Raw genomic sequence first — 24,152 nt, 5'->3', positions numbered from 1 at the left:
CTCAGTCGGTTCTCTGAGCCAGGGCGGGAAGAGAGCCGCTGCTCCGGCCGGGCTGACGGGCACGCACTCGGGGGAGCTTGTGGGGTGCGGACACTGTGGGTGTGTGTGGGCTGTGGACGCCAGGGGCACTCTGCGTGTTCTTGGGTGAGCTTTGATGGAAGGCCACAGAAGCGACAGGGAGCTAGCTCCCCAGCTGTCCTCAGAGGCGGCTTCCTCCAGGGGCGTGGATTGCGAATGCCTGCGAGCCTTCTCCAGCCCAGGGGAGGACCCCTCGCTTCTGCGTGCTCGGCATGGTGCCTTTATTATTTTTCTGGCCGTTGCTACCACTGAAAGTTTCCCCTTTGTTCTGATTAGGGAACGTTTGGTTAGAGAGCAGGCAGGCTGGCGGCCGTGAGAAGCCATTGCTTGCGGGGCTATTTGGGAATGCCATCTATGGGGCTGGCTTTGTGGCACAGTGCGGTAAAGTGCTGCCTGTGACACTGGCACCTCATAGGAGCACTGGTTCGAGCCCTGGCTGCTCCACTTCCTATTCTGCTGCCCGCTAGTGCACCTGGGAAACAGCAAAGATGGCCAAGTGCTTGAGCCCCTGCACCCACGTGGGAGATTGGAGGAAGCTCCTGGCCCCTGGCTTTGGCCTGGCCCAGCCCGGGCCATTGCAGCCGTTTAGGGAGTGAACCAGCAGATGGAAGACCTCTGTCTGTCTCTCACTCCCCCTGTGATTCCGCCTTTCAAATTAAAAATAAAGAAACATGAAACATTTAAGGACCCTTTGAGTTTAGTTAGGTCATTTTGTGAGGACTACAAACTCTCAAATGGACAGCCGCTTGAACAGGATAGAAGCATGTTTTTTCTCTGGGGTTCTCGAACTCTGGGCTCCGCCTGCTGTTCCAGCCGTGATGTGCACCCCGTGTGCCCCGGTGACTCTGGGTGGCTGCTTCACAGAGCTCAGGAAGATGCCCCCCGCTACTGAAAATATAAAATTACCACTGTGTGGGGTCCAGTGAGGGCCTGAGAGGGGAGGTCAGGGAAGCTTCCTGGAGGAGGTGGTGGGCCAGAGCGGAGCGGGCACACCCAGGCCAGGGCAGGCCGAGGCGGGAGGGGAGCTGTTCCTGCGGGGGTCTCACAGTGTCGGGGAGACCCCCGCCCTCGGGCCGCCTTGCCCGCTGGGGAGATTGAGGTGGGGAGAGTTGTGGAAATGAAAGCAGAGAAAACCGTCTTTCCAGGCACTGGTATTTTTATCTTGGCAATTAGAGCGCCGGGGACAATGAGCAGAGCAGGAATTGAAAATGAGGAAGAAGTGAAGCCACGAAGCGGTTTCAGAAGGGCAGGTGCAGGCGCTTTGAAGAGCAGCCTGGAAATGAGCATGTGCGTGTGTGTTTCTGTGTGTGCATGTGTGTCTGCATGTCTATGCATGTGTATGTGTGTATGTGTATGCATGTGTCAGTGTCTGCACATGTGTGTGTGCATGTGTCTTCATGTCTATGCATGTGTATGTGTGTGCATGTGTGTGTTTGTATGTGTGTGTCTGTGTGTCTCTGTGTGTGTGTACGGGGGAGAAGGAGAGACAGAGAAGGCAGCTGAGCCTGGCCTGTGACTCCTGCTCCTGGGAGGGGCTTGCTCGGATGGTGTTGTGTGGAAGACAGGGACAATTCAGCATGACCGCGGTGTGAAGTGACCAGGGGCAGAGCTGAGGTCACCAGGGCCTGTGCAGGAGCCCTGGTGTGCTTTCCACCCTGCTCGGCACATGGACCAGGGCCTGGCGCTTCCATCCCGGGGCTAAACCATCCTCTGCCTCTGGTCCTGGAGCCCATTCTGGGAGGATGCTGGGCCCTGGAGTTCCTGGTGCCGTCTGTGTCACCAGCTTGACAGTCGCTCAAGCCTTTGCCTCCCTAAGCCTCCCTCCTGACTACTGCTCTGGTTACTGCCCCAAGATGCCTGGGACCTGTCCTGGGAAGACGGGAAAATCAGATGTGTGCAGTAATTGATGTGGCCACAAGGTGTCACCATTGTAAGGGTTTTCCCACAGCTCTTGGCTGCAGCCACTCTGGGGACACTTGCCCAGGGTGAGGGGGCATTCACTGTGATGTCCTAAAGCCACCTGCTCTTGGCCTTCACCTGTCCTCAAACCGGGACAGCTCCAGGATTCCTAAGTCCTGAGGGGCTTCTCAGCCCCACCCAGTGTGGGCACCTGGCCCGCACGAACCCTCAGAGTTCAAACTTGGGTCACCTCCTCCAGGGTCTCTTCCTTCCCCTTCTAAGGTTCTTTCCCACCATGCACCTGTTTCAGGGCCCCCTGCACCCATGCCAGGATCCAGGGAGAAGCAGTCCTTGTCTGTTTTTAAAAATTTATTTACTTGTAGAGACAGCGAGCGGGAGAGCGAGCTATTTTCCCTTTACTTGTTCCCTCCAGAGCCAAGTGGCCACAACATTCGGGGCTGGGCCAGGCTGAAGCCGGGAGCCCCATCCAGGTCTCCCACGTGGGTGCGGGGCCGAGCCCTCGGGCCATCCCCACTGCTTTCCCAGGCACCAGGACACCTGCCCTGAGGAGCAGTCCTTGATCAACTCCACACGGCAACCCAGCAATCTCCTTCATACCCCGCCAGTCTATAAAGAACGACCGGTGAGAGGCTGTCCAGAGAATGTAGCATGTAGCTGGGAGCTGTGCGGTGCGGATGCCCGGGCTGTGATGCCCTGTGGGCCAGACGAGGCAGACGCATCAGATCCCCTGAGACAGTGACAGAAAACCTGGGTGACGTTAGCCAGAGGTTGAACCGCAGGTGCAGGTGCGGGCAGGTGTCCTTGCTGCGGGACTTTAGGGTGAGGCCGGGAGGTCCTGGTGGAGTCTCCGGAGTTGGCTGCCACCAGGCATCCCTGCATACGACCCCGGCCTACCCCTCCCCTCCGCTTTGCTTGCTGATATTTTCTGTTAGGGCGGACACAAGCGACACCATTTTGATTCTGACAACTTTTTCTTAAAAAAGGATTAATGTATTTGAAAGAGTTACAGAGAGAAAGACACAGAGAGAGAAAGAGGGGCGTCTTCCCTCTGCTGGTTCACTCCCCAGATGGCCGTGGCAATGGCCAGGGTTGGACCAGATTGACGTCAGGAGCAAGCAGCTCTTCCAGGTCCCCCACATGGGTGCAGGGGCCCAAACACTTGGGCCGTCTTCCACTGATTTTTCCTAGGGCAGTAGCAGGGAGCTGGATAAGAAGTGGAGCAGCTGGGACTCGAACCAGTGCCCATGTGGGATGCCAGCCCTGCAGGCTGTGGCTTTACCTGCTACACCACAGCACCAGCCCGGTATTGTTTTTTAAAGATTGATTTATTTATTTGAAAGGTGGGAGTGGGGGGCGGGGAGAGATGGGGGGGTATCTATTTTTTTTTTTTAAGATTTATTTATTTATTTGAAAGTCAGAGTTACACAGAGAGAGGTCTTCCATCTGCTGGTTCTCTCCCCAGTTATCTGAGCTGCACTGATCCAAAGCCAGGAGCCAGGGGAACTGGCACCCATAGGGGATGCTGGCACTGCAGGTGGTGGCTTTACCTGCTAAGGCCATGGCGCCAGCCCCAAGAGAGGCATCTTCCATCTACTGGGTCACTCCCTCAAGTGGCTGCAATGTCTGGGGCTAGGCCAGGCTGAAGCCAGGAGCCTGGAACTCCATCTGGGTCTCCCATGTGGGTGCAGGGGCCCAAGCGCTTGGCCCATTTCTGCTGTCCCCCCCACAGTGTGTTAGCAGGAAGCTGCATTGGAAGGGGAACAGCTTGGACTTGAACCGGTGCTCCAGTATGGGACGCCCGCGTCCCAGGCAGGGACTTAGCCTGCTGTGCCACAGTGCCAGCCCCGAGACTTAGTTTTCCTAACCAGCTGTGGAAGCCCTCCCTCCGTGTCCCCCCCACCCGGGGTGGCTGTTCTCCACCAGGCCCCCTGCCCACATAGCCTCAGGCTAAGTCTTGTGTCTGTTTAGATGGGGGTCCCAGCTGAGCCCCGGGACAGAAGGGGACACTGTCACTGGCAGCACCATGGATCCTAGGTTTTTTCCTAGATTCCACACCTAAGCAAGATGTGCACAATTGGGTCTCCGATCCTATTAAGAGAAATTAGCGGCCGGCGCTGCGGCTCATTAGGCTAATCCTCCGCCTGCAGCGCCGGCACCCCGGGTTCTAGTCCCGGTTGGGGCTCCGGAATCTGTCCCAGTTGTCCCTCTTCCAGGCCAGCTCTCTGCTGTGGCCCGGGAGTGCAGTGGAGGATGGCCCAAGTGCTTGGGCCCTGCACCCCATGGGAGACCAGGAGAAGCACCTGGCTCCTGCCATTGGATCAGCGTGGTGCGCCGGCCGCAGCGGCCATTGGGTGGGTGAACCAAAGGCAAAGGAAGACCTTTCTCTCTGTCTCTCTCTCTCATTGTCCACTCTGTCTGTCAAAAAAAGCAAAAGAAAAAAGAAAGAAAAAAAAAGAGAGAGAGAGAGAGAGATTAGCCCGGCCCAGAGCTCAGAGACCCAGTTGCTGCACCATCTCTCTTCGATGTGGAATCGAGGGATAAAGAAGATGGATCTCGCAGAAGCAGAGAGTCCGTGGTGACTCCCTGGGGTTTGGGACGGGTGTGGGAAGGAGGAGACCTTGACAAGAGAAAAGGCGTGGGTGCATAGCCTGGTGGTTAAGCTGCTGGCTAGCACACCCACATCGCACAGCAGCGGGCCTGGGTTCGAGTCCTGGCTCCGCTCCTGACTCCAGCCTCCTGCTCATGCAGGCGCTGGCAGGCAGCTGTGAGGTTCCTGCCACTCGCCTGTGCCTTCCAGGCCCCTGGCTTCGGCCCTGGCCCAGCTCTGGCTGTTGCAGGCATCTGGGGAGTGAACCAGTGGACGGGAGATCTTCTTTCCCTTTCTGCCTATCAAAAATAAAGCAATGCAAAGAGAGGAGCAGTGAGGAAGCGTTGGGCAAAGGGTACAAAGTTTCAGTGAGACAGGAAGAATAAATTTAGTGATCTATTGCTTGGCACAGCAACCACGGTTGATATTCAGGGGTTGTATACTTCAACGTTGCTCCAACAGAGATTTTAAATATTCTCACCACAAAATGACCTGTATGTGAAGTGGAGAGGCTAATTAGCTTATACACACACACACACACACACACACACAGGCATCACATTATACCTGCTGAATTATTAACACTCAATTAAAAATTTAAACTTCATTCTAAGTTCAGAAGCTTTTTTTTAAGATTTGTATTTGTTTATTTGACAGGTAGAGTTACAGACAGTGAGAGACAGAGAGAAAGGTCTTCCTTCTGCTGGTTCACTCCCCAAATGGCCGCCACGGAACAGGTAGGGTGCGCCAAACCGAAGCCAGGAGCCAGGTGCTTCTCCTGGTCTCCCATGCGGGTGCAGGGCCCAAGCACTTGGGCCATCCTCCACTGCACTCCCGGGCCACAGCAGAGAGCTGGCCTGGAAGAGGGGCAACCGGGACTAGAACTGGTGCCCATATGGGATGCCGGCGCTGCAGGCGGAGAATTAACCTAGTGAGCCACTGTGCCAGCCCCCTGAGTTCAGAAACGTAATGAAGTGTCTGCTAGTTGGAAGCAGGCAAACCATCCATTCAGCTTATTTTTTTATTATTTATTATTATTTTATTTTTTTTTATTATTTTACTTGTAGATGTTTTTCAAAGATTTATTTGAAAGGGTGAGTGACAGAGAGAGAGAGAGCGAGAGGGAGAGAATCTTCCATCTACTGGTTCACTCCCCAGTGGGCTGGGCCAGGCTGAGCCCAGGAGCCTGGAACTCTGCCTGGGTTTCCCGTGTGAGAGGCAGACGCCCAAGCACTTGGGCCATCCTCCGCTGCCGTCTCAGGCGCATCAGCAGGAAGCTGGATCAGAAGCAGAGCGGCCGGGACTGGAACCGGCGCTCTGATACGGGATGCTGGCGTCCAAGGCAACAGCTTAAACTGCTGCACGGCTTCTTAGAGATTTTTGATTAACATGGAATACTTGTAGTTGTTACCAGTCATGGAGGGCAGGGCGGTTGTAGGAGCGAGTTCCGCGGGTTCTTTCTCTCAGTTCAGTAAAGAAATAAAAAGCCAGGAAACAGTTTGCAAAGAGGCAGAGACTTTTATTTGGACAGAAAAGTGTCTGGTCCGAGAGAGAGCAGGTGGGGTGCCCGAATGGGACGCTGGCTTTGAGGAAGGGCCCCGGGTTTTGAAGGCATTCTCTGGGGGTGCCCACTGCACGGGGGCTTCACGTACTGTATGTTGATGGGCTTGGGACTCATGGAGGTAGCAGGGGGCTCCTGGAGGCAGCCCGACTCTCCCCCTTGGGGCTCAGCCCCCTCCTCTCGGCTCTGGGTAAAAGGCTGCACCCGCCCTGCAGGCGCCGTCAGAGGCTGTTAGTGGGGGAGATGCCAGCCGGTCCGGAGACAGCTTTCCAGCCACAGCTGGCGGCCTGCTTATGAAGGGCATCCTGCCTGGTCTGAGGGGCCCTCAGACCCCCAGCCCCACAGGCGGCTCAGGGCGCAGTATTGCAGCACACGCACACTGAGCACCCGTGAAGCCAGCTTTTCCGATTCCTTCTCTTTGGGTGTGCAGCCTACCTGTTCCTAGCTTCAGTTCCTAATGTGACACAGCCCCCACCGCTGAGAGCCGCCGTCTCCCCCTTGTGTGTTTAGTAATTTATCCACGTTCTTCGTACGGGAATGTTTTTGGCACTCACTCTTAGCTGCCTTTTTTTTTTTTTTAAAGTTATGTTACTTATTTGAAAGACAGAGCTACAGAGAGAGGTAGACACACACACACACACACACACACACACAGAGGGAGATCTTCCATCCGCTGGTTCACTCCCCAAATGGCTGCAGTGACCGAAGCTGAGCTGATCCGAAACCAGGAGCCAGGAGCTTCTTCCAGGTCTCCCACGTGGGTGCAGGGGCCCGAGCACTTGGGCCACCTTCCACTGCTTTCCCAGGCGCATTAGCAAGGAGCTGGATCGGAAGTGGAGCAGCTGGGACTTGAACCGGCACCCATGTGGGATGCCGGTGCTGTGGGCCAGGGCTTTAATCCGCTGTGCTACAGCAACAGCCCCGTTTGTGGTTTTGTTGCTATTGTTTAAAACATTTCCCTCCTGCGTTCTGCTGAGGTTTTGAATTCTGCGTGTCTGTCTCTGAGCAGCCACACCCTAGCCTCTGTCGTCAGCTGTCTCCCTGTCGATGTCTTTGGGCACTGGTGGCCCCATCATCACCCAATTTGCAGACAGGGTCGGCTTATTCCTCCACCGCCGTGCCCACTGCTTCCAGGCAGGGTGGGGGTAGGGGAGAGCAACAGTGGTGTCAGGGGCCTCCATGGCCTGATGCTGTGTAGTGGGGCTCCTGGGCCAGCACTGATGGGACTTTTATCACACCAAGAAGTATGCTGTGGGTGCAGTGTGGTGAGCCACTGTTGGGATGCCCGGATCGCATCCTGGAGTGCCTCGCCCGAGTCCTGGCCACCCTGCTTCTGATCCAGCTTCCTGCCAATGCACTGGAGCGGCAGCAGGTGACGGGCCAGGCACTGGCTCCCCGACACCCACAGGGGAGCCCAGGAGGGAGTTCTGGGCTCCCGGCTTTGGCCCGACCCAGCCCCAGCTGTTGAGGACCCTGGAGGAGTGGACCGGTAGATGGGTGCCTACTCTGTCACTCTGCCTTCCAAACAAATAAATCAGTCTCATAAAAGCGGTATAAAACAGATGTTTTGATAAGCCTAGTGGAGACTGTGTCGCCTGGCTTCAGCTTGGCCCAGCTCTGGCTGTTGCAGCCATTTGGGGAGTGAACCAGCGGATGGAAGACCTCTCTCTCTGTAACTCTGACTTTCAAATAAATAAAATACATCTTTAAAAAAAAAAAGGGCCAGGAGGATGGTGTGATGACTGAAGCTCCCTTCAGTGGTGCGGGAGGGGTGGGGCAGGGCCGCAGTGCCCGGCTGGGGCGGCCACGTGGAGATGGCCGGCTGTGCAGGACGCCCTGGCCCTGTGGGAGCTCAGCCTGCTTCCTCCTCCCTGCCCAGGCTCAGGTTGGAGGCAAACAGCACCTCAGATTAAACCTCCCTTCGTCCTGGGTGCCCCACCGGCACCCCCACCCCGCCCCCGGGACAGGCCTGGCCCAGGGAGGAAGGCACTGAATGTTTATTGCATAAAGAACACAGAACGCAAGAATCTTCTCCCATGTGTGTGGGCCGGGCGCGGTCGCAGGCCCACGCTGGCATGGGTGACGGTCTCCCGTGGAGGTGCGGAATTCTTCCTCGTGGTCCTCTCGGGCCGAGGGACCCTCCCCCAGCCTCCTCCGGGGCCAGGTCTCCGCGGCTCACACCAGGGGGATGGGGTAGGAGGCGCAGGCGGCCAGGCCACACATGTTCTTCCCGCGCTCTATGTAGAAGTACCTGCGCAGAGAGCGGGCTGAGGCCTGCTGGCCGCTCCCTCCCGGCGCACCCTTCTGGAAAGTTCTGCCGCCCGCCGGACACTAATTCCAGGGACTCAGCCTTTTGGATTTGGTCATGACACAGTGGCCGTGGGCTGGCTTCTCCACCGAGACACTCCTGCCCTGACTTTGTGAATTTGGTGTCTTTCCCTCCACGTGCACTAAATCATAGCCCCTCCCCCACCCCCCAGCACGGACTGTGCCAATCAGCATCGGGACACCAGGGTCGTGACCTTTCAGAGGAGGGCCAGAGCCATGGCAGGGCAGACATATTCACAGCCACCACCCAGAGGGGCTCCAAGGTTCGGGGAATGAATTTGTTGTCCTGGCTTCTCATGCACACAGACCCTCCCGGACGCTGGAAGCTGCTTACCCGTTCATTCCCCAGTGGGAACCCCAGGAGTTTTTCACGATCCAGTAGGGGACCCCGTTCTCTTCTCCGTACCCGACAGCCAGGACCGCGTGGTTGACTTTATCTGGGGTTTTGTGACAGGAAGTGCTGGGAGACAAACAGAAAGGGCTGGTGACCCCATCACTTCTGTCCACGGCTGCAGTGTCAGAGCCACGAGTCCCTCACTGTCACTCATCTACCGCCTCAGTCCCCCGGGACCCCACAGCCGGCGCGTTCTGGTCACTATGTCCCAGCACGGGGAGGGCGGGTCTTCCTATGCACCTGCTGCAGGTGCCATTGTTGGGACAGAACTGAACACATCATTGCTTTGTTGCCATCGACTTATTTTAAAGACTATTTTCTAAGAGGGAACCTCAAAAAGTCTATGGGAAAATGGAATTAAAAAGAAATCTAGGGGTGGGCTGCGTCATGCAGTGGTTACAATGCTGCCCGGTGCCTGCATCCCACGCCACGGTGCCGGGTTCAAGTCCTGGCTCCTCTGCTCTTTCCGACCCAGCCTCCTGCTGTAACGCACCACGGGAGGCAGCAGATGATGGCTCACCTGTGTGGGTCCCTGCCACCACATGGAAGATTCTAGATTGTGTTTCCAGCTCCTGACTTTAGCTTGGCCCTGCCTGCCCCAGCTGTTGTGGGCATCTGGGGAGTGAACTAATGGATGGAAGATCTCTTTGTCTCAGTTTCGCTATCTGCCTTTCAAAAGAAGATGTTTATTTCAGCACAAGAAGTTTGAAATCCATGCACTGTTTTTTATAATAAGCATCTTCCATGAACCTATTGCATGGATGTGTATGCGTGGTTTTCAAAAATCTTTTTGCACCAAAAAATTTATCTTTTAATCCCATAAACTGATTATTATTTTGTTTTTAAATTGAGAGACAGAGAGCTCCCTTCCACTTGTTTACTTCCAGAATGCTGGCATCAGCTGGGTTGGGCTGAAGACCCGGGAGCTTCATCCGGGTCTCCCACACGGCGCCAAGGGAGGGAAGTACTTGAGCAGCGCCTCCCAGAGGGCGCACCAGCAGGAAGCTGGAGTGAAGCGCTAGAGCTGGGCTCACCCCACGTGGGCTGCGGGTGTCTTAACTGCAGGTCTCAATGCTCACTCCTTGTATTTAAGGCTAAAATGCGGGTTTCCCGTTTATGATGGGCAGTTTGCTACCACGAAGGATTTCCAGGAAATCCAAGATGACCGAGTGCGGTGGTCATGCCTGGGGTCAGCTGTGGGTGCGTGCCCGGCCCTGCTTGCCAGGGAGCAGCTGGGCAGAGAGGTGGCCTCTGGGCTACGGACTGGGGGCTGTGACCGCAGGAAGTGGACCAGCGTCCTGAGGAGGGGGCTCCAACCCAGTGGGAGCCAGGGACACCCAAGAACGGCACAGCTTTGTGGGGGCTGGGTGCGGGCTGCCGGGTAGGGTAGAAGGGACGGGTGTGGGGAGGGGAGCTGGGTGGCAGTGAGAGGGCCACATGGTGAGGGTCCCGCCAACAGAGCTAAGACTGGGGTCAGCGGGGAGATCCCGGAGTACTCAGAGGCTGGGGTGACCAGGGGTGGATCCAGGGCATTGCTGGGGCTCTGGGGGGCACTGGTTCAAAGACAAGCCCAGGCCGGTGGGAGGGGGGCAGCTGGAGGAGAGAGCAGGTGGGCTGGGGCGGAGTCGGGGGAGGGGAGGGCTGGCCCCAGTGGCCCCGGGGGGATGAACTAGCAGGTGGCAGCTCTTTCACTCGCTCTCTAATAAACAAATGTGTGGAAGGCTGGCAGAGCCGCGGGGAAGCGAGCACCCGGGCGGTCCCGGCTCCGTCTCACCTGGAGTAGATGCCCTTCCTGTACTGCATGAAGTCTTCGGTCACCTCGAAGGCGAAGCTCACGGGGTTGTACAGCGCCACGGCCTCCACCATGGCCTCCTCGTCATTCTGCAGACAGAAGGGCCCGGACACTGACACACGTGGCCTCCATCCCCTCCCCACCCCGAGCAACGCAGATGACCAGGGGGGAGGGAGGGACGCCGAGGCCGGTGTGGGGGTCCACCCTCGGGCGCCTGCAGGGCTGGGGGCCTGCAGTCCCTCCTCCCACTTTTCTTCCCGGGGGAGCGGGCAACTGGGAGGGCGCCAGGGCAGCTTCAGAATCCGGTGGCAGAGACCAGGGGGTGCAGCAGTTAGAACCCCCCCCAGGGAGCCTCGAAGCTTCTCCATGGTGCGGGCGTTTGGCCTACAGGTTGACGCCTGCGTCCTGCGTCAGAGTACCTGGCTGGCTTTGATACCTGGCTCCTGGCTCCAGCTTCCTGCCCGTCACCTGGGCAGGCAGCAGTGATGGCGCAGGTGACGGGGTTCCTGCCACCCACCTGGGCGACCTGGAGCACATTCCTGGCTCCTGCCTTTGGCCTGGCCCAGCCCCGGGCTGTTGTGAGCATTTGGGGAGGGAACCACTGGGCAGGCAGTCTTCCTCTCTCTGTCTGTCTGCCTCTCAAATAGATAAATAAGAACACAGCTGCCAGCCTGGGCAGAGCCTGGTGAGACAGGTCGGGGCAGACCTGGCACAAGGCAGCCCCCAAGTGCAGTGCCCTGAGGGTGCCACTGCTTCCACAGCCAGCGCCGGGCCCTGCCAAGGGCTGAACCCTGGTCTGCCCTCCGGGACGCTGCAGGTGTCACCAGCGACATCATCCTGGGGACCAGGCATCAGGGGTCCCTTGGAGCCCCGGGCAGCTCGCTCTCCGTGGGATCCAGCCTGAGAGGACGTGTCTAGACAAACCGGCTGTCCCCAGAAGGGAAGCCATGCCGCCCCCTGTCCCAGGGTGTGGCTGGGTGCCGTCCAGGCCATGAGCCCTGGTTCTGGAATGAGGCTGCCCCCACCTGCCTCCCAGCCCCGTGGCCTCAGGCAGCAGGCTGGGACCTCACGGGGCACTTTGAGGCTACAAGGGTTGGAGTGTGGGAGCGGCTGAGGGAGCGCCCGCAGGTTCCCCACATCAGGAGCCCCGCAGGCACCTGCGTCAAATGGCAGTGGCTCCCGCACCTACAGACCCTGCGTGCCTCTCCCTTGCACACACACACCCACGGGATGATTCCAGCACGCCTCCCACGCTCACACCTGGCCTGCACGCGGGCTCTTGGAGCAGCTTGGGGATATGGAGTATCTGCGCACACCCCCACGTGGACGCCAGGCATGCGCACACGCACACACACAAACACACACCCCCACGTGGACGCCACACATGTGCACACGCACACGCACACACACGTGGATGCCACACATGTGCACACACACACACACACGCGGATGCCACACACGCGCAGCCTGCAAACCCCAGAGAAGATATGATGCATGCACACACACACACGCGCGCACACACACGCGCGCGCACACGCACACACACACCCATGTGGATGCCACACACGCGCAGCCTGCAAACCCCGGAGAAGATATGATGCATGCACACACACACTCCCCCCTGAGCGGATGCCACGCATGCGCACATGCACACACGTGCAGAAGTCGCCCGTGCACCTGCTCCTAAGACAGAAGCACCTGGAGCTGGGGGCCGCAGTGTCTGCGTGCCTGTGCCGTGCTCCCTCCCATCTCCAGCACGGGGCCATCACAGCCGCAGAGAACTGGTGACTGTGAGCTGCTATGGGGGCAAGGCCGCCCGCTGGGCGCCCAGTGAGAGAAGGGGCCGGAACTCACCAACGTGATGTTGGCCACGTCCTTGACGAACGCGATGGCCTTCTGGGGCTGGAACTTGCAGCGCCCCTCCTGTGCGGGTGGCAGAGGGGCGGGGGACACAGGTTAGGGGTGCTAGGCCTCCCCACGCCAGGGCCTGGTTCCGGGGTCGCTTCAGAGACTTAGAAGCCCCCTTGTCCTCAGCGAGCCCACGGCAGGGATGCATGTCTGGTGGAGGAGGGGAGCAGCACTGACCCCCAGCCCCGGCAGAGGCGGGGCTGGCCACAAGGGGAGGCCCCAAGGAGAGGCAGGGCCGGGTGTTTCAGAAGCAGCCGGTGGCTGGACCTGCACAGTGGGGTGTTGAGGGGGAAAACACTTGGGGGCTGTAGGGCAAGCAGTGGGGAGGCGTGGGGGCAGGCCTGTGGGCAGAGGTGGGAGGAGAGGCCACCCTCGGGGGTCTTGGATGAAGGGAGGCAGAGGGCTGTGAGGGACAGAGCTCTGGGACTGGACCACCAGGGGCTGCAGGAGGCCGGGGCCATGCCTTGCCGAGGGAACCACGGGTTTGGGGGCAAGAAGAGGAGTGTGGCTGTGGCCAGGCTGGGCTGAGACGGGGTGGGAGGCCCGGCTCATCCAGAGGCAGTGTGGGACATGACAGTCAGGTGAGAGGCCAGGAAGAAGCTGGGCAGGGCCACGTGGAGCCGGGGAGCCCGGGAATTACCATGGCCCTGTAGGGGTAGCTGTCTTCACCCATGATGCCTTTGTTGTACAGGATGTACTCGAAGGCCTGGCTGGGGAGACCCCTGCAAGAAGCAGACACAGGCACACAGGGGTTAAGACGCTGCGTGGCGCGGGCACATCCCACCTCTGAGTTCCCGGGTTCAAGTCCCAGCGCGGCTTTTGACCCAGCCCCCTGCTAACGTGCACCCTGGGAGGCAGCAGGTGACGGCTCAAGCGCTGAGGTCCCTGTCACCCACATGGGAGACACCGATGGGATTCTGGGCTCCTGGCTCGGACCTGGCCCAGCCCCCGCTGCCGTGGGCATCCAGGGAGTGAGGCAGTGAATGGAAGATCTCGCCACAGTCAGATTTGGTATCCACACCGGGTCTTTTCCTACATCCTACTGCCTCCTGGAGGAAACCAAACCCCAGCAGCCGCCCCGGCCATCCTCAACCATCCTGATCTTATTTCTCCATAGCAGAGGTCAGCATCCGACACACTTCTGCCTGACCCGGCTGGAGGGGCGGCTGCCGGTGCTCTGCTGAGCGCTGGCTCCCTGGTCTGTGGGGTACAGCATGCCCAGGCGTCAGGCTCTCAGCATAGGAGACACCAAAAGCGAGGGGCGGCTGACACGGTGGGGCCCTCAGCAGGCCGCCACTCACCCCTGCATCCCTGGGCTCAGGCCCTGGTCGTGGCTGCTGCCCGGAGCAGGAGGTGTGTGAGTAAGATTTTCCCAGGATGCCAGAGTGGGCAAGAGTGAGGAGGGCACTGGGGCTGGGGCCCGGGAGACCGATGCCCAGCAGGCAGCTGGAGAGGAGGCCAGGCTGTTTGCCCTCCGGGAACCCCGGGGAGCCAGCTTCCCTCGCATATTGGGCCAGGGAAGCTGGCCCAATGGAGTCGTGGACACGTGGCTGTGTTGGTGGCACAGTCGCTCCCAGGGGCTGCATCTCACAGAGCGTGGCCGACGAGACCCCTCATTGCCGGGATGTGGAATATGACGGATTTCTCCATCTATTACTTTCTCCGATCACTTGTCCAGAGGCCTCAGCGCCTGTGGGGTGCACTTGGAAACTGGACAGGCCTGGCCCAGATCCCAGCTCTGCCCTGTCCCGCCGGGGAGACCCTGGCCGTGTGAGATGACCTTTCCTTAGGTAACACGGGGGTGCGTCTGGGGCAGCGATCAGTGGGATATGAGAAAGGCTTGGGGCGCCTCCTGGTCGGGACGTACCCTTCGCAGCCATGGTTGTTGAAGTTCTGGGCGCAGTCCACCAGCTGCTGCTCTGCCTGGTGGGACAGACACAAAGCTGGTTGGCCCCAGCTGCTGTGCCTCCCTGCCCAGTGATGAGCCCTGCCTCCCCCTCCCCAGCGCCGTGGGCAGGGACCCTAACAGCCCTGCAGCGGGCACCTGCTGGGATGCGCATGGCACGAGCTGGCGCTGCTGGGTCCCAGTGCCTGGCCTGTAGCTGCGTGCCTGCACTCAGTGTGTGTGGACAGTGTGTGCCCAGGGAGGGGACGGCCCAGCCAGAGACCCCGCCCCCGGTCCTTGCTCTCCTCCCCACCCCGGTGTGGGGGATGGGGTGATCCCTGAGGGCTGTCCCATCTCACGCTTGGGGTCATGTCCCACCCTCCCCGCCCCGGGGGCTGACTCCCGGCCCCTCCCCCAGCAGCTCCACCCCCAGGGGTGCCCCCTTGCACAGTCCCGTCCATAAACCTCATCCCCTTTCTGGGAAGAGTGTCACTGGCCAGAGCCCCGAGGGGAACGGGAGGGTCCAGGCCTGGGCAGACACCTTACCAAAGACAGCATCTTCCCGCCGGCGATGGCGACAGCCGACTCCAGGGCCCCCGTGGTGGAGAAGGTCCAGCAGCTGCCGCAGGCTCCCTGGGGAGGCCGTGGGGGACACAGGGCCAGTCAGGCACTGGGACCGCGAGGCAGCCCCTCTCTCTGCCCTCCTTCCCCCCTCCCGGTCCACAGGGCCCGGTTCTGGGTCTGCCCACTCGGAACCTCACTGAGTGGCCAGTGACCTCCTCCCCACATCACAGAACGGGTGACAGGGGCTTAGGAGGAGCGGGAGCAGCAGGCCCGACTGGCGCCGTGGCGTCCTGACCCCAGCCTCTTAAAGACCCCAGTGCCCACCCTGCCCGGGCCTGGAGCCCCTGCTGGGTCCCCTCAGCCACTCACTCACCCTGGGGGTCTGGCGAGCCCCCTGTGCCACCTTCGGGGCTGTGTGTCACCCCCCAGGGCCCCTCGCAGGCTCCCACCTGTGCTTCACCCCTATGGTTACGGCTTGGGATTTTGCGATTGCCCCAGGGATCGGCAGAGGCTCTAACAGCTACCACTGGGTCGTGGCGGGGCTGGAATCAGGCCCTGCTCTGTCCACTTCCTGCTGGGCCGGAGTTTTGTTCTGGCCGCCTCTGCGGGCTCCAGGAACAAGGCCAGCCTCGGAGGACTTGAAGCTGAGCCACGGGAGACCTCGCGAGAGAAAGCCAAGCGTTTCGGGGAAGGAAACCGGAAGGCCCTATTTCTCAGAATCAAAAAGACAGGTCCTTCTGCCGAGGGCAGCCACGCCCACTGCGGGACACGGGGGCGGGGCTGGGGTAGGAGAACACGTGGGCCCAGTCGACAGGGACTTCTGCATCCCTGGAAGCGGCTCCCGGAAGCACGCGCAGGATGGGAGCTGGACCCGTGACGCGGGCCCTGGAGCAGGGCGCTCTGCTCTGAGAACACAGTGGTGATTTTGGGGGGAAAGAACGCAGATTGTGACCATACCTGGTTTTTCACCGGCGAGACAAAATTTCCTTTTTTGCGCCAGTCCACAGAGCTGGGGTAGGGCCCGGTTCCCCGGAGGTAGTTACTTTTGGTGGCGGAGCAGTTCTGGAACGACCAAATACAGTAGGTTCAGGGTGGGGAGACCCGCATAATTAAACCAGAAACATCAAGAGAATGGGAGAGACTGGAGCTGGCGGGACCATCCAGAGACAGTGTGGGAGATCCTGGGCATGGCTAGCATGGGGGGGCCCAGGCTCAGCACACTGGAAGTCCACCCGGTTCACTCGCACTGACAGGTGAACGCTGGGCCATATTTAGGACACACTTATGCTAAAAACCATCTGTTCACTGAAATGCAATTTTAATGGGGCATCTGTATCTCTGAATTTTATTTTGAGAGAGAGACAGAGACAGGGACAGCTCCCATCTATGAGTTTATTCCCCATACACCCAGGAGCTGGGAACCCAACCCAGGTCTCCCGCGTGGGTGGCAGGGCCCTGATCACTTGAACCATCAGCAGCTTCCGCCCAGGGTGTGCATTAGCAAGGAGCTGCAGTCGAGAACAGAGCTGGGATTTGAACCCAGGCACTCTGATGAGGAAGGTGGGTATCCTTTTTTTTTTTGGTTGTTGCTTTTTTAAGGTTTATTTATTTATTTGCAAGGCAGAGTTACAGGGAGAGAGGGAGACATAGATCTTCCATTGGCTGGGTCACTCCCCAGGTGATTAGCATTAGCTGGCCGTGCAGTGGAGCAGCTAGGACTTGAATTATCGCCTGTTGAGGGAGGCGGCTTAGCCTGCTGTGTCACCATACCGGCCCCCAGTGTGGATGTCTTGACCCCTGTGCCCAAGGCCAGCCTCTGGGTGTCTGTATTTTTCTCTGGTAACCCCGAGTTAGGGGTCCATGTTGCCAGGGCCCTGAGCCTGGACCGACAGCAAATGGAGCCCAGAGGCGTGAGCGGGAGGCTGTAGGTCTGGGAGCCGTCAATCACGCTTACCTGTGGCTCTGTCCATAGATACTTGTGCTTTATTTCAGCGAAGCTCATGTCTGAAAATTGGTTCAGCCCCACTGACGGAGAGAGGGAAACAGAATAAAACCAGAGGCGCGTAATACATCACGCACCCGCGCCCTACTTATGGCTGCTGCAACTTGGTTCCTTTACATTCTGAAACCCGCCGTGGCTCAGGAGCCAGAGGCCAGCGGGGGCCATGCTGCAGGGCTGCCCGGGGACTTCTCAACAGAGCAGGTGTCTGGGGGGCACCCTCTCACCCCCCGCCCCCAAGCAGATGCTGATGCACTTGGCCTGGTGGGGGGCAGGGCCCCTGGATTCTTTAGACACCCAATGCGTGAATCTGGTGCCGGCCAGGTCAGGAAGCCGTGCACCTGTCCGGTACCTTTCCCGACGTCCCCTCAGTCCTCCCGGCAGCAGGCGAGGCAAGTGCGTCTGCCCCGTTGGAGCCCACATCGGCGCCCCGACCCAGGTACCCTCCCGGCTCCTGCTTGCAGCCCATCTTATCAGCTCAGCCAGCGCGTCTCCGAGTCCTCAGATGTCATGAGGGGACTTCCCAAAGTTCACGGAAAATGCAGCCAAAAGGCGAGTTTTGAGATCCACGCCTCGTTGTTCACAAAGCCCTCTTCACGGACTTGTGGCAGACCCCTTCGTGTGTGTGGACACCCTGGGGGGGGGCTGCAGCCTCCAGAAATTTCACAGCCACCCAGAGGGGTGGCAGTGCTGTCCTGAATCCACCGTGTCTCAGCAGACAGGAGTCAGGGTCCAAGGTGCAGAAGCTACAAAGTGACCCGTGGCCAGGAGGAGCCCCCACAGCCGCCTGAATGTCGGTGACCAGTCCCCGGAGCCCTGGTGGGGCAATCACCCTACAACCCTGTGGCTGGCGCTGGGACGCGTTTCTGGCGAAAATGACCATTTTTCAAAAGCGCAAGCACCCGTATACTGCAGGTGACTGTCACCAGTTTGCAGCGACACAAAAGGGGGACATAAATGCTGAGGCTGGGTAGGCTGGCAGCCAGTGCATGCTGGGAAGGAGGTCACGGGACTGTGTCTTGTCCAGAGCGTGGTCAGTTGGAAGTCTGGACAGACGGAGCGGGACCAGGTTGCAAAGCCCTCCTTACTGCCTCCATCTGGTACAGGGGTGGGTGGGAGGGCCTGGGCTGCCGCTGCCTCCTCCCAGAAGCCCCCGAGGGGGCCCTTTAATCTGCATGGGTCATGACTGACTTCCTGCAGGTGGGAGCCGCTTCCCTCTCCCCAGGGCCCCGGAAGTCTGGAGCAAAGCCCCTCTCTTCCCGCAGCCCGTACTTTGGAAGGTGTGGTTGCCATTGTTGTGGGCGTTGATCTTCCTCCAGTTGCGGACGAAGGTCTGCAGCCTGCGTGGGTACTCCTCCGCGCTGTACTTCTTATGGTGCTGAAACATGACCAGGACCAGCGTCACGCAGACGCCAGAGGGAGACCTTCCTGCCTTTCTTTGTTTCGTAAAGATTTATTTGTTTATTTTGAAAGGTGGAGCTACAGAGAGAAAGAGGGAGGAGGAGAGAGAGAGAGAATCTTCCAATAGTTGGGTCACTTCCTCAATGGTTGCAACAGTCAGGGCTGGGCCAGGCCAAAGCCAGGAGCCAGGAACTCCATCCTGGTCTCCCACAAGCGCTTGGGCCATCTTCCGCTGCTTTCCCAGGTGTGGGAGCAGCGAGCTGGCTGGGAAGTGGAGCAGCCAGCGCTCCAGGGACCCTCCTGTTTCTAGGAGAAAGAACAGGGCTTGTCCTTGTGCTCTGATTCCCAGCCCAGATCCGTGCTAGGTCTCCACTGTGAAGGAGACACGTGTCAAGTGCAGGTTACCCCAGGGCCTTGTGGCCGGCGCTGGGATGTGTGTGTGGCACATTGTTCTGCCCTTGGTGGCCAGTTCACGGCGGGCTCTGGGGGCAACACAGGGAAATAACAAAGAACACGGGCAGCCAGGTGCATGCCTGGGGCCCGCCGCTGGGAAGGACATCATGTAACCACGTAACCGCGTCTTCTCCAGCGCACGGTCAGCCGGAAGTCTGCATGGACCCAGGGGGACCAGGCTGGAAAACCCCTCCGCTTTGCCCCGGTCTGGTACAGTTTGGTAACAGGAAGTTTTGAGAAGTGAAAAACTACAGAAAGAAGAAGTTGGGCACTGACCTGAGACATCCATGACTTAAAGTGAAACTTCTCTGTAAAAAAAAAAGGAAAAAAGAATCAGACCCACGTGCTCTGTGGTGATGCACAGCCAGAGGGCTTGAGAAAGTGTAAAAAACCGAAAATGACGTTAAGTAAGGCAGAACATAAAAGGGAATGCAGGGGCCGGCGCTGTGGCATAGCAGTTTCAGTATTCACCTGTGGCGCCAGCATTCCATATGGGCGCTGGTTCGAGTCCCGGCTGCTCCACTTCCAATCCAGCTCCCTGCTGATGGCTTGGGAAAGCAGTGGCATATGGCCAAGTGCTTGGGCCCCTGCATCCCCATAGGAGACCCAGAAAAAGTTCCTGGCTTTGGATCGGCACAGCCCCAGCCATTGTGGCCATTTGGAGAGTGAATCAGTGGATGAAAGACCTTTCTCTGTCTGTAACTTTGCCTCTAAAGAAAATGAATAAATCTTAAAAAAAAAAAAAAAGGAATGCAAATTCTTCCTGCTCTGGTACCCCCAAAACCATATACAAGGGGACTTCAAAAAGTCTTTGAAAAATAGAATTGAAATCTAAGTTTATTTTGGTGCAAAAACATCCGACATGCATGCATCACCTTAAATAATAAGCACTTTCACAAACTACCTGACAACCCCCTTACATGCATAGATTTCAAACGTTTTTGCGCTAAAAAAAAACTCGCTTTTTAATTCTACTTCCCATGAACATTTTGAAGAAGACTATTAATGTAGTCTGCTATTTAGTCAATAAATGTCTGAAAGTGTACCAGGGCTGGGCCAGGCCCAAGCCTGGCGCCTGGGCCTCCAAATGGTGCCTCCCTGTGGGGGGCAGGGGCCCAAGCACTTGGGCCATCCTCTGCTGCCTCCTAGGGCACAGCGGCAGGAAGCTGGATCAGAAGCAGATGAGCCAGATATTTGACACAGGTTTTTTTTTTTTTTTTTCCCCCTGGGTAAAAACTTTTTCTCCTGGAAAACTTATCTCCTCAGCCCACACACTTTTATCCTAGGGGACAATCTTGGTATCATCTTCTACAACAACAACCATAGAAATTCACGTCATTTGACTTGCTATGACCCCACATCTTAACATTTCAGATGCACCTTAGGAAAAGCGACTGTTAAACATAAGCAGTAAAAATTTTATCAGAAACGCCATCTCGTTATGACAACAGGATTTAATGAGCTCCCTCTCTGTGGAGTACATGCTGCCGAGTGAGTACCATTCCACTGACACAGGGTTCAGCATTAATTCTTGTCCTGTTTTTGCTTTTTCCTAAGTCAAAGGAAATCCTGCTCAAAAAAGCAACCAGAAATGGAAGACAGGGTAGTTAAATGTTGTATTCCTTATGAGAGAGTGAGAGAGAGGCTCCCGTCTGCCGGTTCACTCCCCAAATGCCCACACGGCCATTGCTGATGAGCCTGGCCAAAGCTGGGAGCTAAAAGCTCAACCTGGGTCTCCCGCGTGGGCGGCGGGGACCCAACCACGGGGGCGTCTCTGCTGCCTCCCGGGGCGCGCATCAGCAGGACGCTGCGGCCGGACATCACAGCCAGGGCCTCTGACGTGGCACTGCGGTGTCCCACCGTGCTCCGGGGGCATCCTCCGAGCCCCACTGCCTACACCCCGTCCCCAGCACTGAGCATCAGGCGTGAGACCCCATCACCTCCTGCCCTGGGACAGCCTCCCCCCTTCGTTGTCATCACTATTTGGTTGCTGCTGGCCCCAGGCGTTCAGATTCAAGGTGGAGGGGAGGGAGGGGCCCCTGCCCCAGGCACTCGCTCCCAGTCTTAGCCAAGAGGTTGTTTGGGAGTTAAGGGTCTGGAAATGGGTTCCCTGAACATGACTTGTGCCCTCACCCCTTGGAGTGTCTTCCCGTGCCCGGGGGATCCACACATCCAGGCCGAAGATCACCTCTACAGGGGCTGCCTGCATCCTGTATCCAGTCCCGGCTGCTCTGCTTCCAGTCCAGCTCCCTGCTAATGTGCCTGGGAAGCCAGCAGACAATGGCACCAGCAGGTGGATGATCACCTCTCTCCGTCTCTGTTTCTCCCCCTCTATCACTCTGCCTTTCAAATATATATATATATATATGTATACATATATATATATGTATATATATATACTCGGCACTGACATCTCCCTCCTGTTCCAGAAACAAAGCTGTGAGCGTTTTCCTGGCCTCCAAATCTGGGGCAAAGACTTGCTACGGACATTAAGGCAGGAGCAGGACTGAGGCAGGATGGGGTTGGGACAAGTGGCCCAGGTTCTTCTCCCGCTTAGAGGTCAGCAGGTGCAAAGACAGAGAGCCAAGCACTGATCCCCAGGAGATACCTTCCTATCCAGTGGTGACTGTTCAAAGCCTGGGGCACCCTAGGGGAGCTGTGTCCTGGGGTGTGGGGTGGTGCAGGAAGCCGCCCCCAGAATGGTTTTTCACACTTTTAAATGGTTGGGAAAAAAAATACACTCTTTTGGAGCAGCCGGCAATCATTTGAATTTCAAATTTCAGTGTCCTGGAATCATCAGAGCAAACTCACGGGCATCCATTACATTCTGTCGCTGCTTCAGCCACAAAGCCTGAAACCTTTACTCTCTGCTCTTTTATAGAGACTGGGCGGGACCTGCGGTGGAGTGAGGGCACCCCCCACCCCATGTAGGCCACCTGCAGGGTCGCCTGCAGCCAGCTCCTCCAGGGGTTGCAAGGCTGGGGGTTTCCTTTGCAAATGACCTGACCCGCCAAGGTTCAGCCTCGGCGGTCTGTCTCCCCGCGGGCTGCTCTCCCTCTTCTCTGTTCCCAAGGAGGAGCACCGGGTCGTGTTAGCTCAGGGCAGCCGGGAAACCGGGAGGCAGCCAGGCTGAGGGGTGCGAGGCCCTGGCCCAGTCGCAGCCAGAGAGGGCAGTCCTGGGGCTGGAACTGCCGCGGGTCTGCGTGTCCTCCGGGGCGCTGCTCCACGGGCAGTCACTCCCGTGCACCGCGGGGATCCAGGAAGCTGCCAGCAGAGGCCGGCGAGTCCGGCCAGGAAGTCCCTGCTCGCCCCCGGCAGGAACAGCTCTAAGTCCCTGCGTCCCAGTGCCGGCTGGAGGGCTTCTCGGGTGTTCCGGACTCTGGCGCCGCCGCGCAAGTGAGATCCCGGTTCCCCGTGGACCCCCGTGGACCCCCAGCCCACCTGCCGCTCCCTTCGTGCGAGACGCGAGCCCCCGAGAAGCCCCCCGACCCCCGCCCCGGCGACCACCGCTCCGGGACCCCGACGCGCGCACAGCTCCGTGCCCTGGCCGCCCAGGGAGTTGGCCGGAGCGGCGGGGGGGGGGTCCTTGCCTGGGGAGGGGGTCCCCCCTGCCCAGCTCCGCTGCCCAGCTCCCCTGCCCCTGCAGGTCCGCGTAAGATCCCGGAGTGCGGAGCCCTTGCCCGCCGCGCCCCGAGCCCGCGTACCTAAATTGTTCGCCGAGAAGGCGTCAGCGCCCGGGGCCCCCAGCAGCCAGGCCCCGGCGCAGAGCAGCGACAGCGCGGCCCACATCGCGGCGGTGCGCGGAGGGCACTGGCTGGGGACCCGCGATCCCTGGCGGCCCCAGGGCAGGGGGCGGGACGCGGGGCGGGGCTGCCGGCGGCCCTGCCCCGACGGCCCGGGGTGGCGCGGGGGAGGGCGCGGCCTGTCCCGGCTCAGCTGCTTGCGCTGGTTAGCCACGGCCCCCTGGCTGGCCCCTAGCCTGGGAATGTACTTGGAGCAGGAGAACCCAGGCTGCTTCCGCGCGCTGTCGCGCACTGCGCCCCGGTGCGCACACGCACACATTGGCCCTCCTGTCCAGGAAGCCAAAGCAGAGCCACTGTCTATTTTTCAAACCTGAGAAGCAAAGGGGAAGATGACAGAAAGGCCTGGGCGTGTAACTCCAGCAGAAGGATCCGCCGTGTGGGTTTGCTCTGGGGCGTGAGGACAGGGAGTGGCAGCCGCTGTGGTCCAAGCACCACCACCACCCTGCAGAGCCAGGAGCAGATGGTGACGTTCCGGGTGCTCTGTCTGGCCGTGCCATCGGAAGCCAGGTGGGATTAGGGTCAGGATCTGAGCTCCAGCACCCTGGAGTCCTCGCCTAGGGTTTGAGCTGGTGGCCTGGGTGGGGCTCAGAAACCAGCAAAGGAGCCTAGCGGGTGGTGACGCCCTAGACCTCCACACGCACTCAGGCCTGGGTAGTTGGCCCCTGGTTCACCAGGCTCCAGCTGGGGTGTTCCGGAGTGAACACTGGAAAGTGGATTTGCATTCTTACTCTCTGATTCTGATCCGTTTCTAGGCCGAGCAGCGTGTGGCCTGACGCTCTGTGGCCGCTCCAGGGTCACCAGGCCTGACCACCTGACCGTGTGCAGCAGGCTTTGCGACCCGTGGTTGTGTCCAACTGTAGGCATCCATCGTAAGTGAGGGCATTTAAGGTGGATTAAATTTAATCCGTTTAAGGTGGCTTAAGTGCATCTTTGACTTAATGATAGTTTTAATTTAAGATGAGCTTATTGGGAGGGAACCTTGTCAGAAGTCCAGCGGTGTCCGCATTGTCAGATAAAGCCGCTCCCCGTCAGTCTCCAAGTCTCCCCCTGTCGCGATGCCTCTCTGAGTGTGGCTGTCCCCTCTGTGCTTCGAAGCAAAAGTCTCAGAAGTGTATACTCTTTGGGGAGTAAGTCCCTGATGCCGGCCCTCTGCAGGTGTCCTGCTAGGAACGCCCCACCCCTCTGTCGTCCCAGCCACCTGCAGAGTGGCCAGCCTGCCTCGCACCTGCCCCGTGCTGGGCACAAAACATTTTGGAATAATTTTTCTTTTGAATTTTTATAAAAGCTTTATTTTATCTATTTGAAAGGCAGAGTGATACACACAGAGAAGGAGAGACAGAGGGAGAGAGGTCTTCCATTCACTGGTTCACTCCCCAAATGGCTGCAACGGCTGAAGCCAGGAGCCGGGAGCTCCATCCGGGTCTCCCACGTGGGTGCAGGGGCCCAAGCACTTGGCTTATCTTCTGCTGCTTTCCCAGG

The 24,152-nt window shown here is 58.7% G+C and overlaps 1 protein-coding gene and 1 long non-coding RNA gene across 2 annotated transcripts; one reads left to right on the top strand and one right to left on the bottom strand.

Annotated features, from left to right (window-relative positions):
- Positions 1 to 8,128: 8,128 nt before the first annotated feature.
- CTSH (cathepsin H) lies at positions 8,129 to 22,682 on the bottom strand. Its single transcript, XM_002721589.6, has 12 exons — positions 22,575 to 22,682; positions 19,147 to 19,178; positions 18,289 to 18,394; positions 16,972 to 17,042; positions 15,975 to 16,079; positions 15,000 to 15,086; positions 14,436 to 14,491; positions 13,209 to 13,290; positions 12,515 to 12,583; positions 10,643 to 10,749; positions 8,809 to 8,934; positions 8,129 to 8,397 (listed from the first exon to the last, which is right to left on the bottom strand). Exons 1-12 carry the CDS (start codon positions 22,657 to 22,659, stop codon positions 8,322 to 8,324), a joined length of 1,002 nt encoding a protein of 333 aa, XP_002721635.3. The 5' UTR covers positions 22,660 to 22,682; the 3' UTR covers positions 8,129 to 8,321.
- Positions 22,683 to 22,847: 165 nt separating this feature from the next.
- LOC138844754 (uncharacterized) lies at positions 22,848 to 23,585 on the top strand. The gene is made up of 2 exons (XR_011381078.2): positions 22,848 to 23,180; positions 23,426 to 23,585. It is a non-coding gene; the product is annotated as an uncharacterized LOC138844754 (long non-coding RNA).
- Positions 23,586 to 24,152: the final 567 nt, after the last annotated feature.

Source organism: Oryctolagus cuniculus, chromosome 12, assembly GCF_051225735.1.
Source record: "Oryctolagus cuniculus isolate XC-2025 breed Fujian yellow rabbit chromosome 12, ASM5122573v1, whole genome shotgun sequence".
NCBI lineage: Eukaryota > Metazoa > Chordata > Mammalia > Lagomorpha > Leporidae > Oryctolagus > Oryctolagus cuniculus.
This window is presented reverse-complemented; position numbering and strand designations above follow the sequence as displayed.

What these genes read in the sequence shown, in the direction of transcription:
- CTSH (XM_002721589.6), bottom strand. Translation starts at nt 22,659, where the DNA reads ATGTGGGCCGCGCTGTCGCTGCTCTGCGCCGGGGCCTGGCTGCTGGGG. An exon ending in GCTACCCCTACAGGGCCATG is followed by an intron (nt 12,584 to 13,208) that starts GTAATTCCCGGG and finishes CCACCCGCACAG; the next exon opens with GAGGGGCGCTGCAAGTTCCA. An exon ending in TCCCACTGGGGAATGAACGG is followed by an intron (nt 8,398 to 8,808) that starts GTAAGCAGCTTC and finishes CTCTCTGCGCAG; the next exon opens with GTACTTCTACATAGAGCGCG.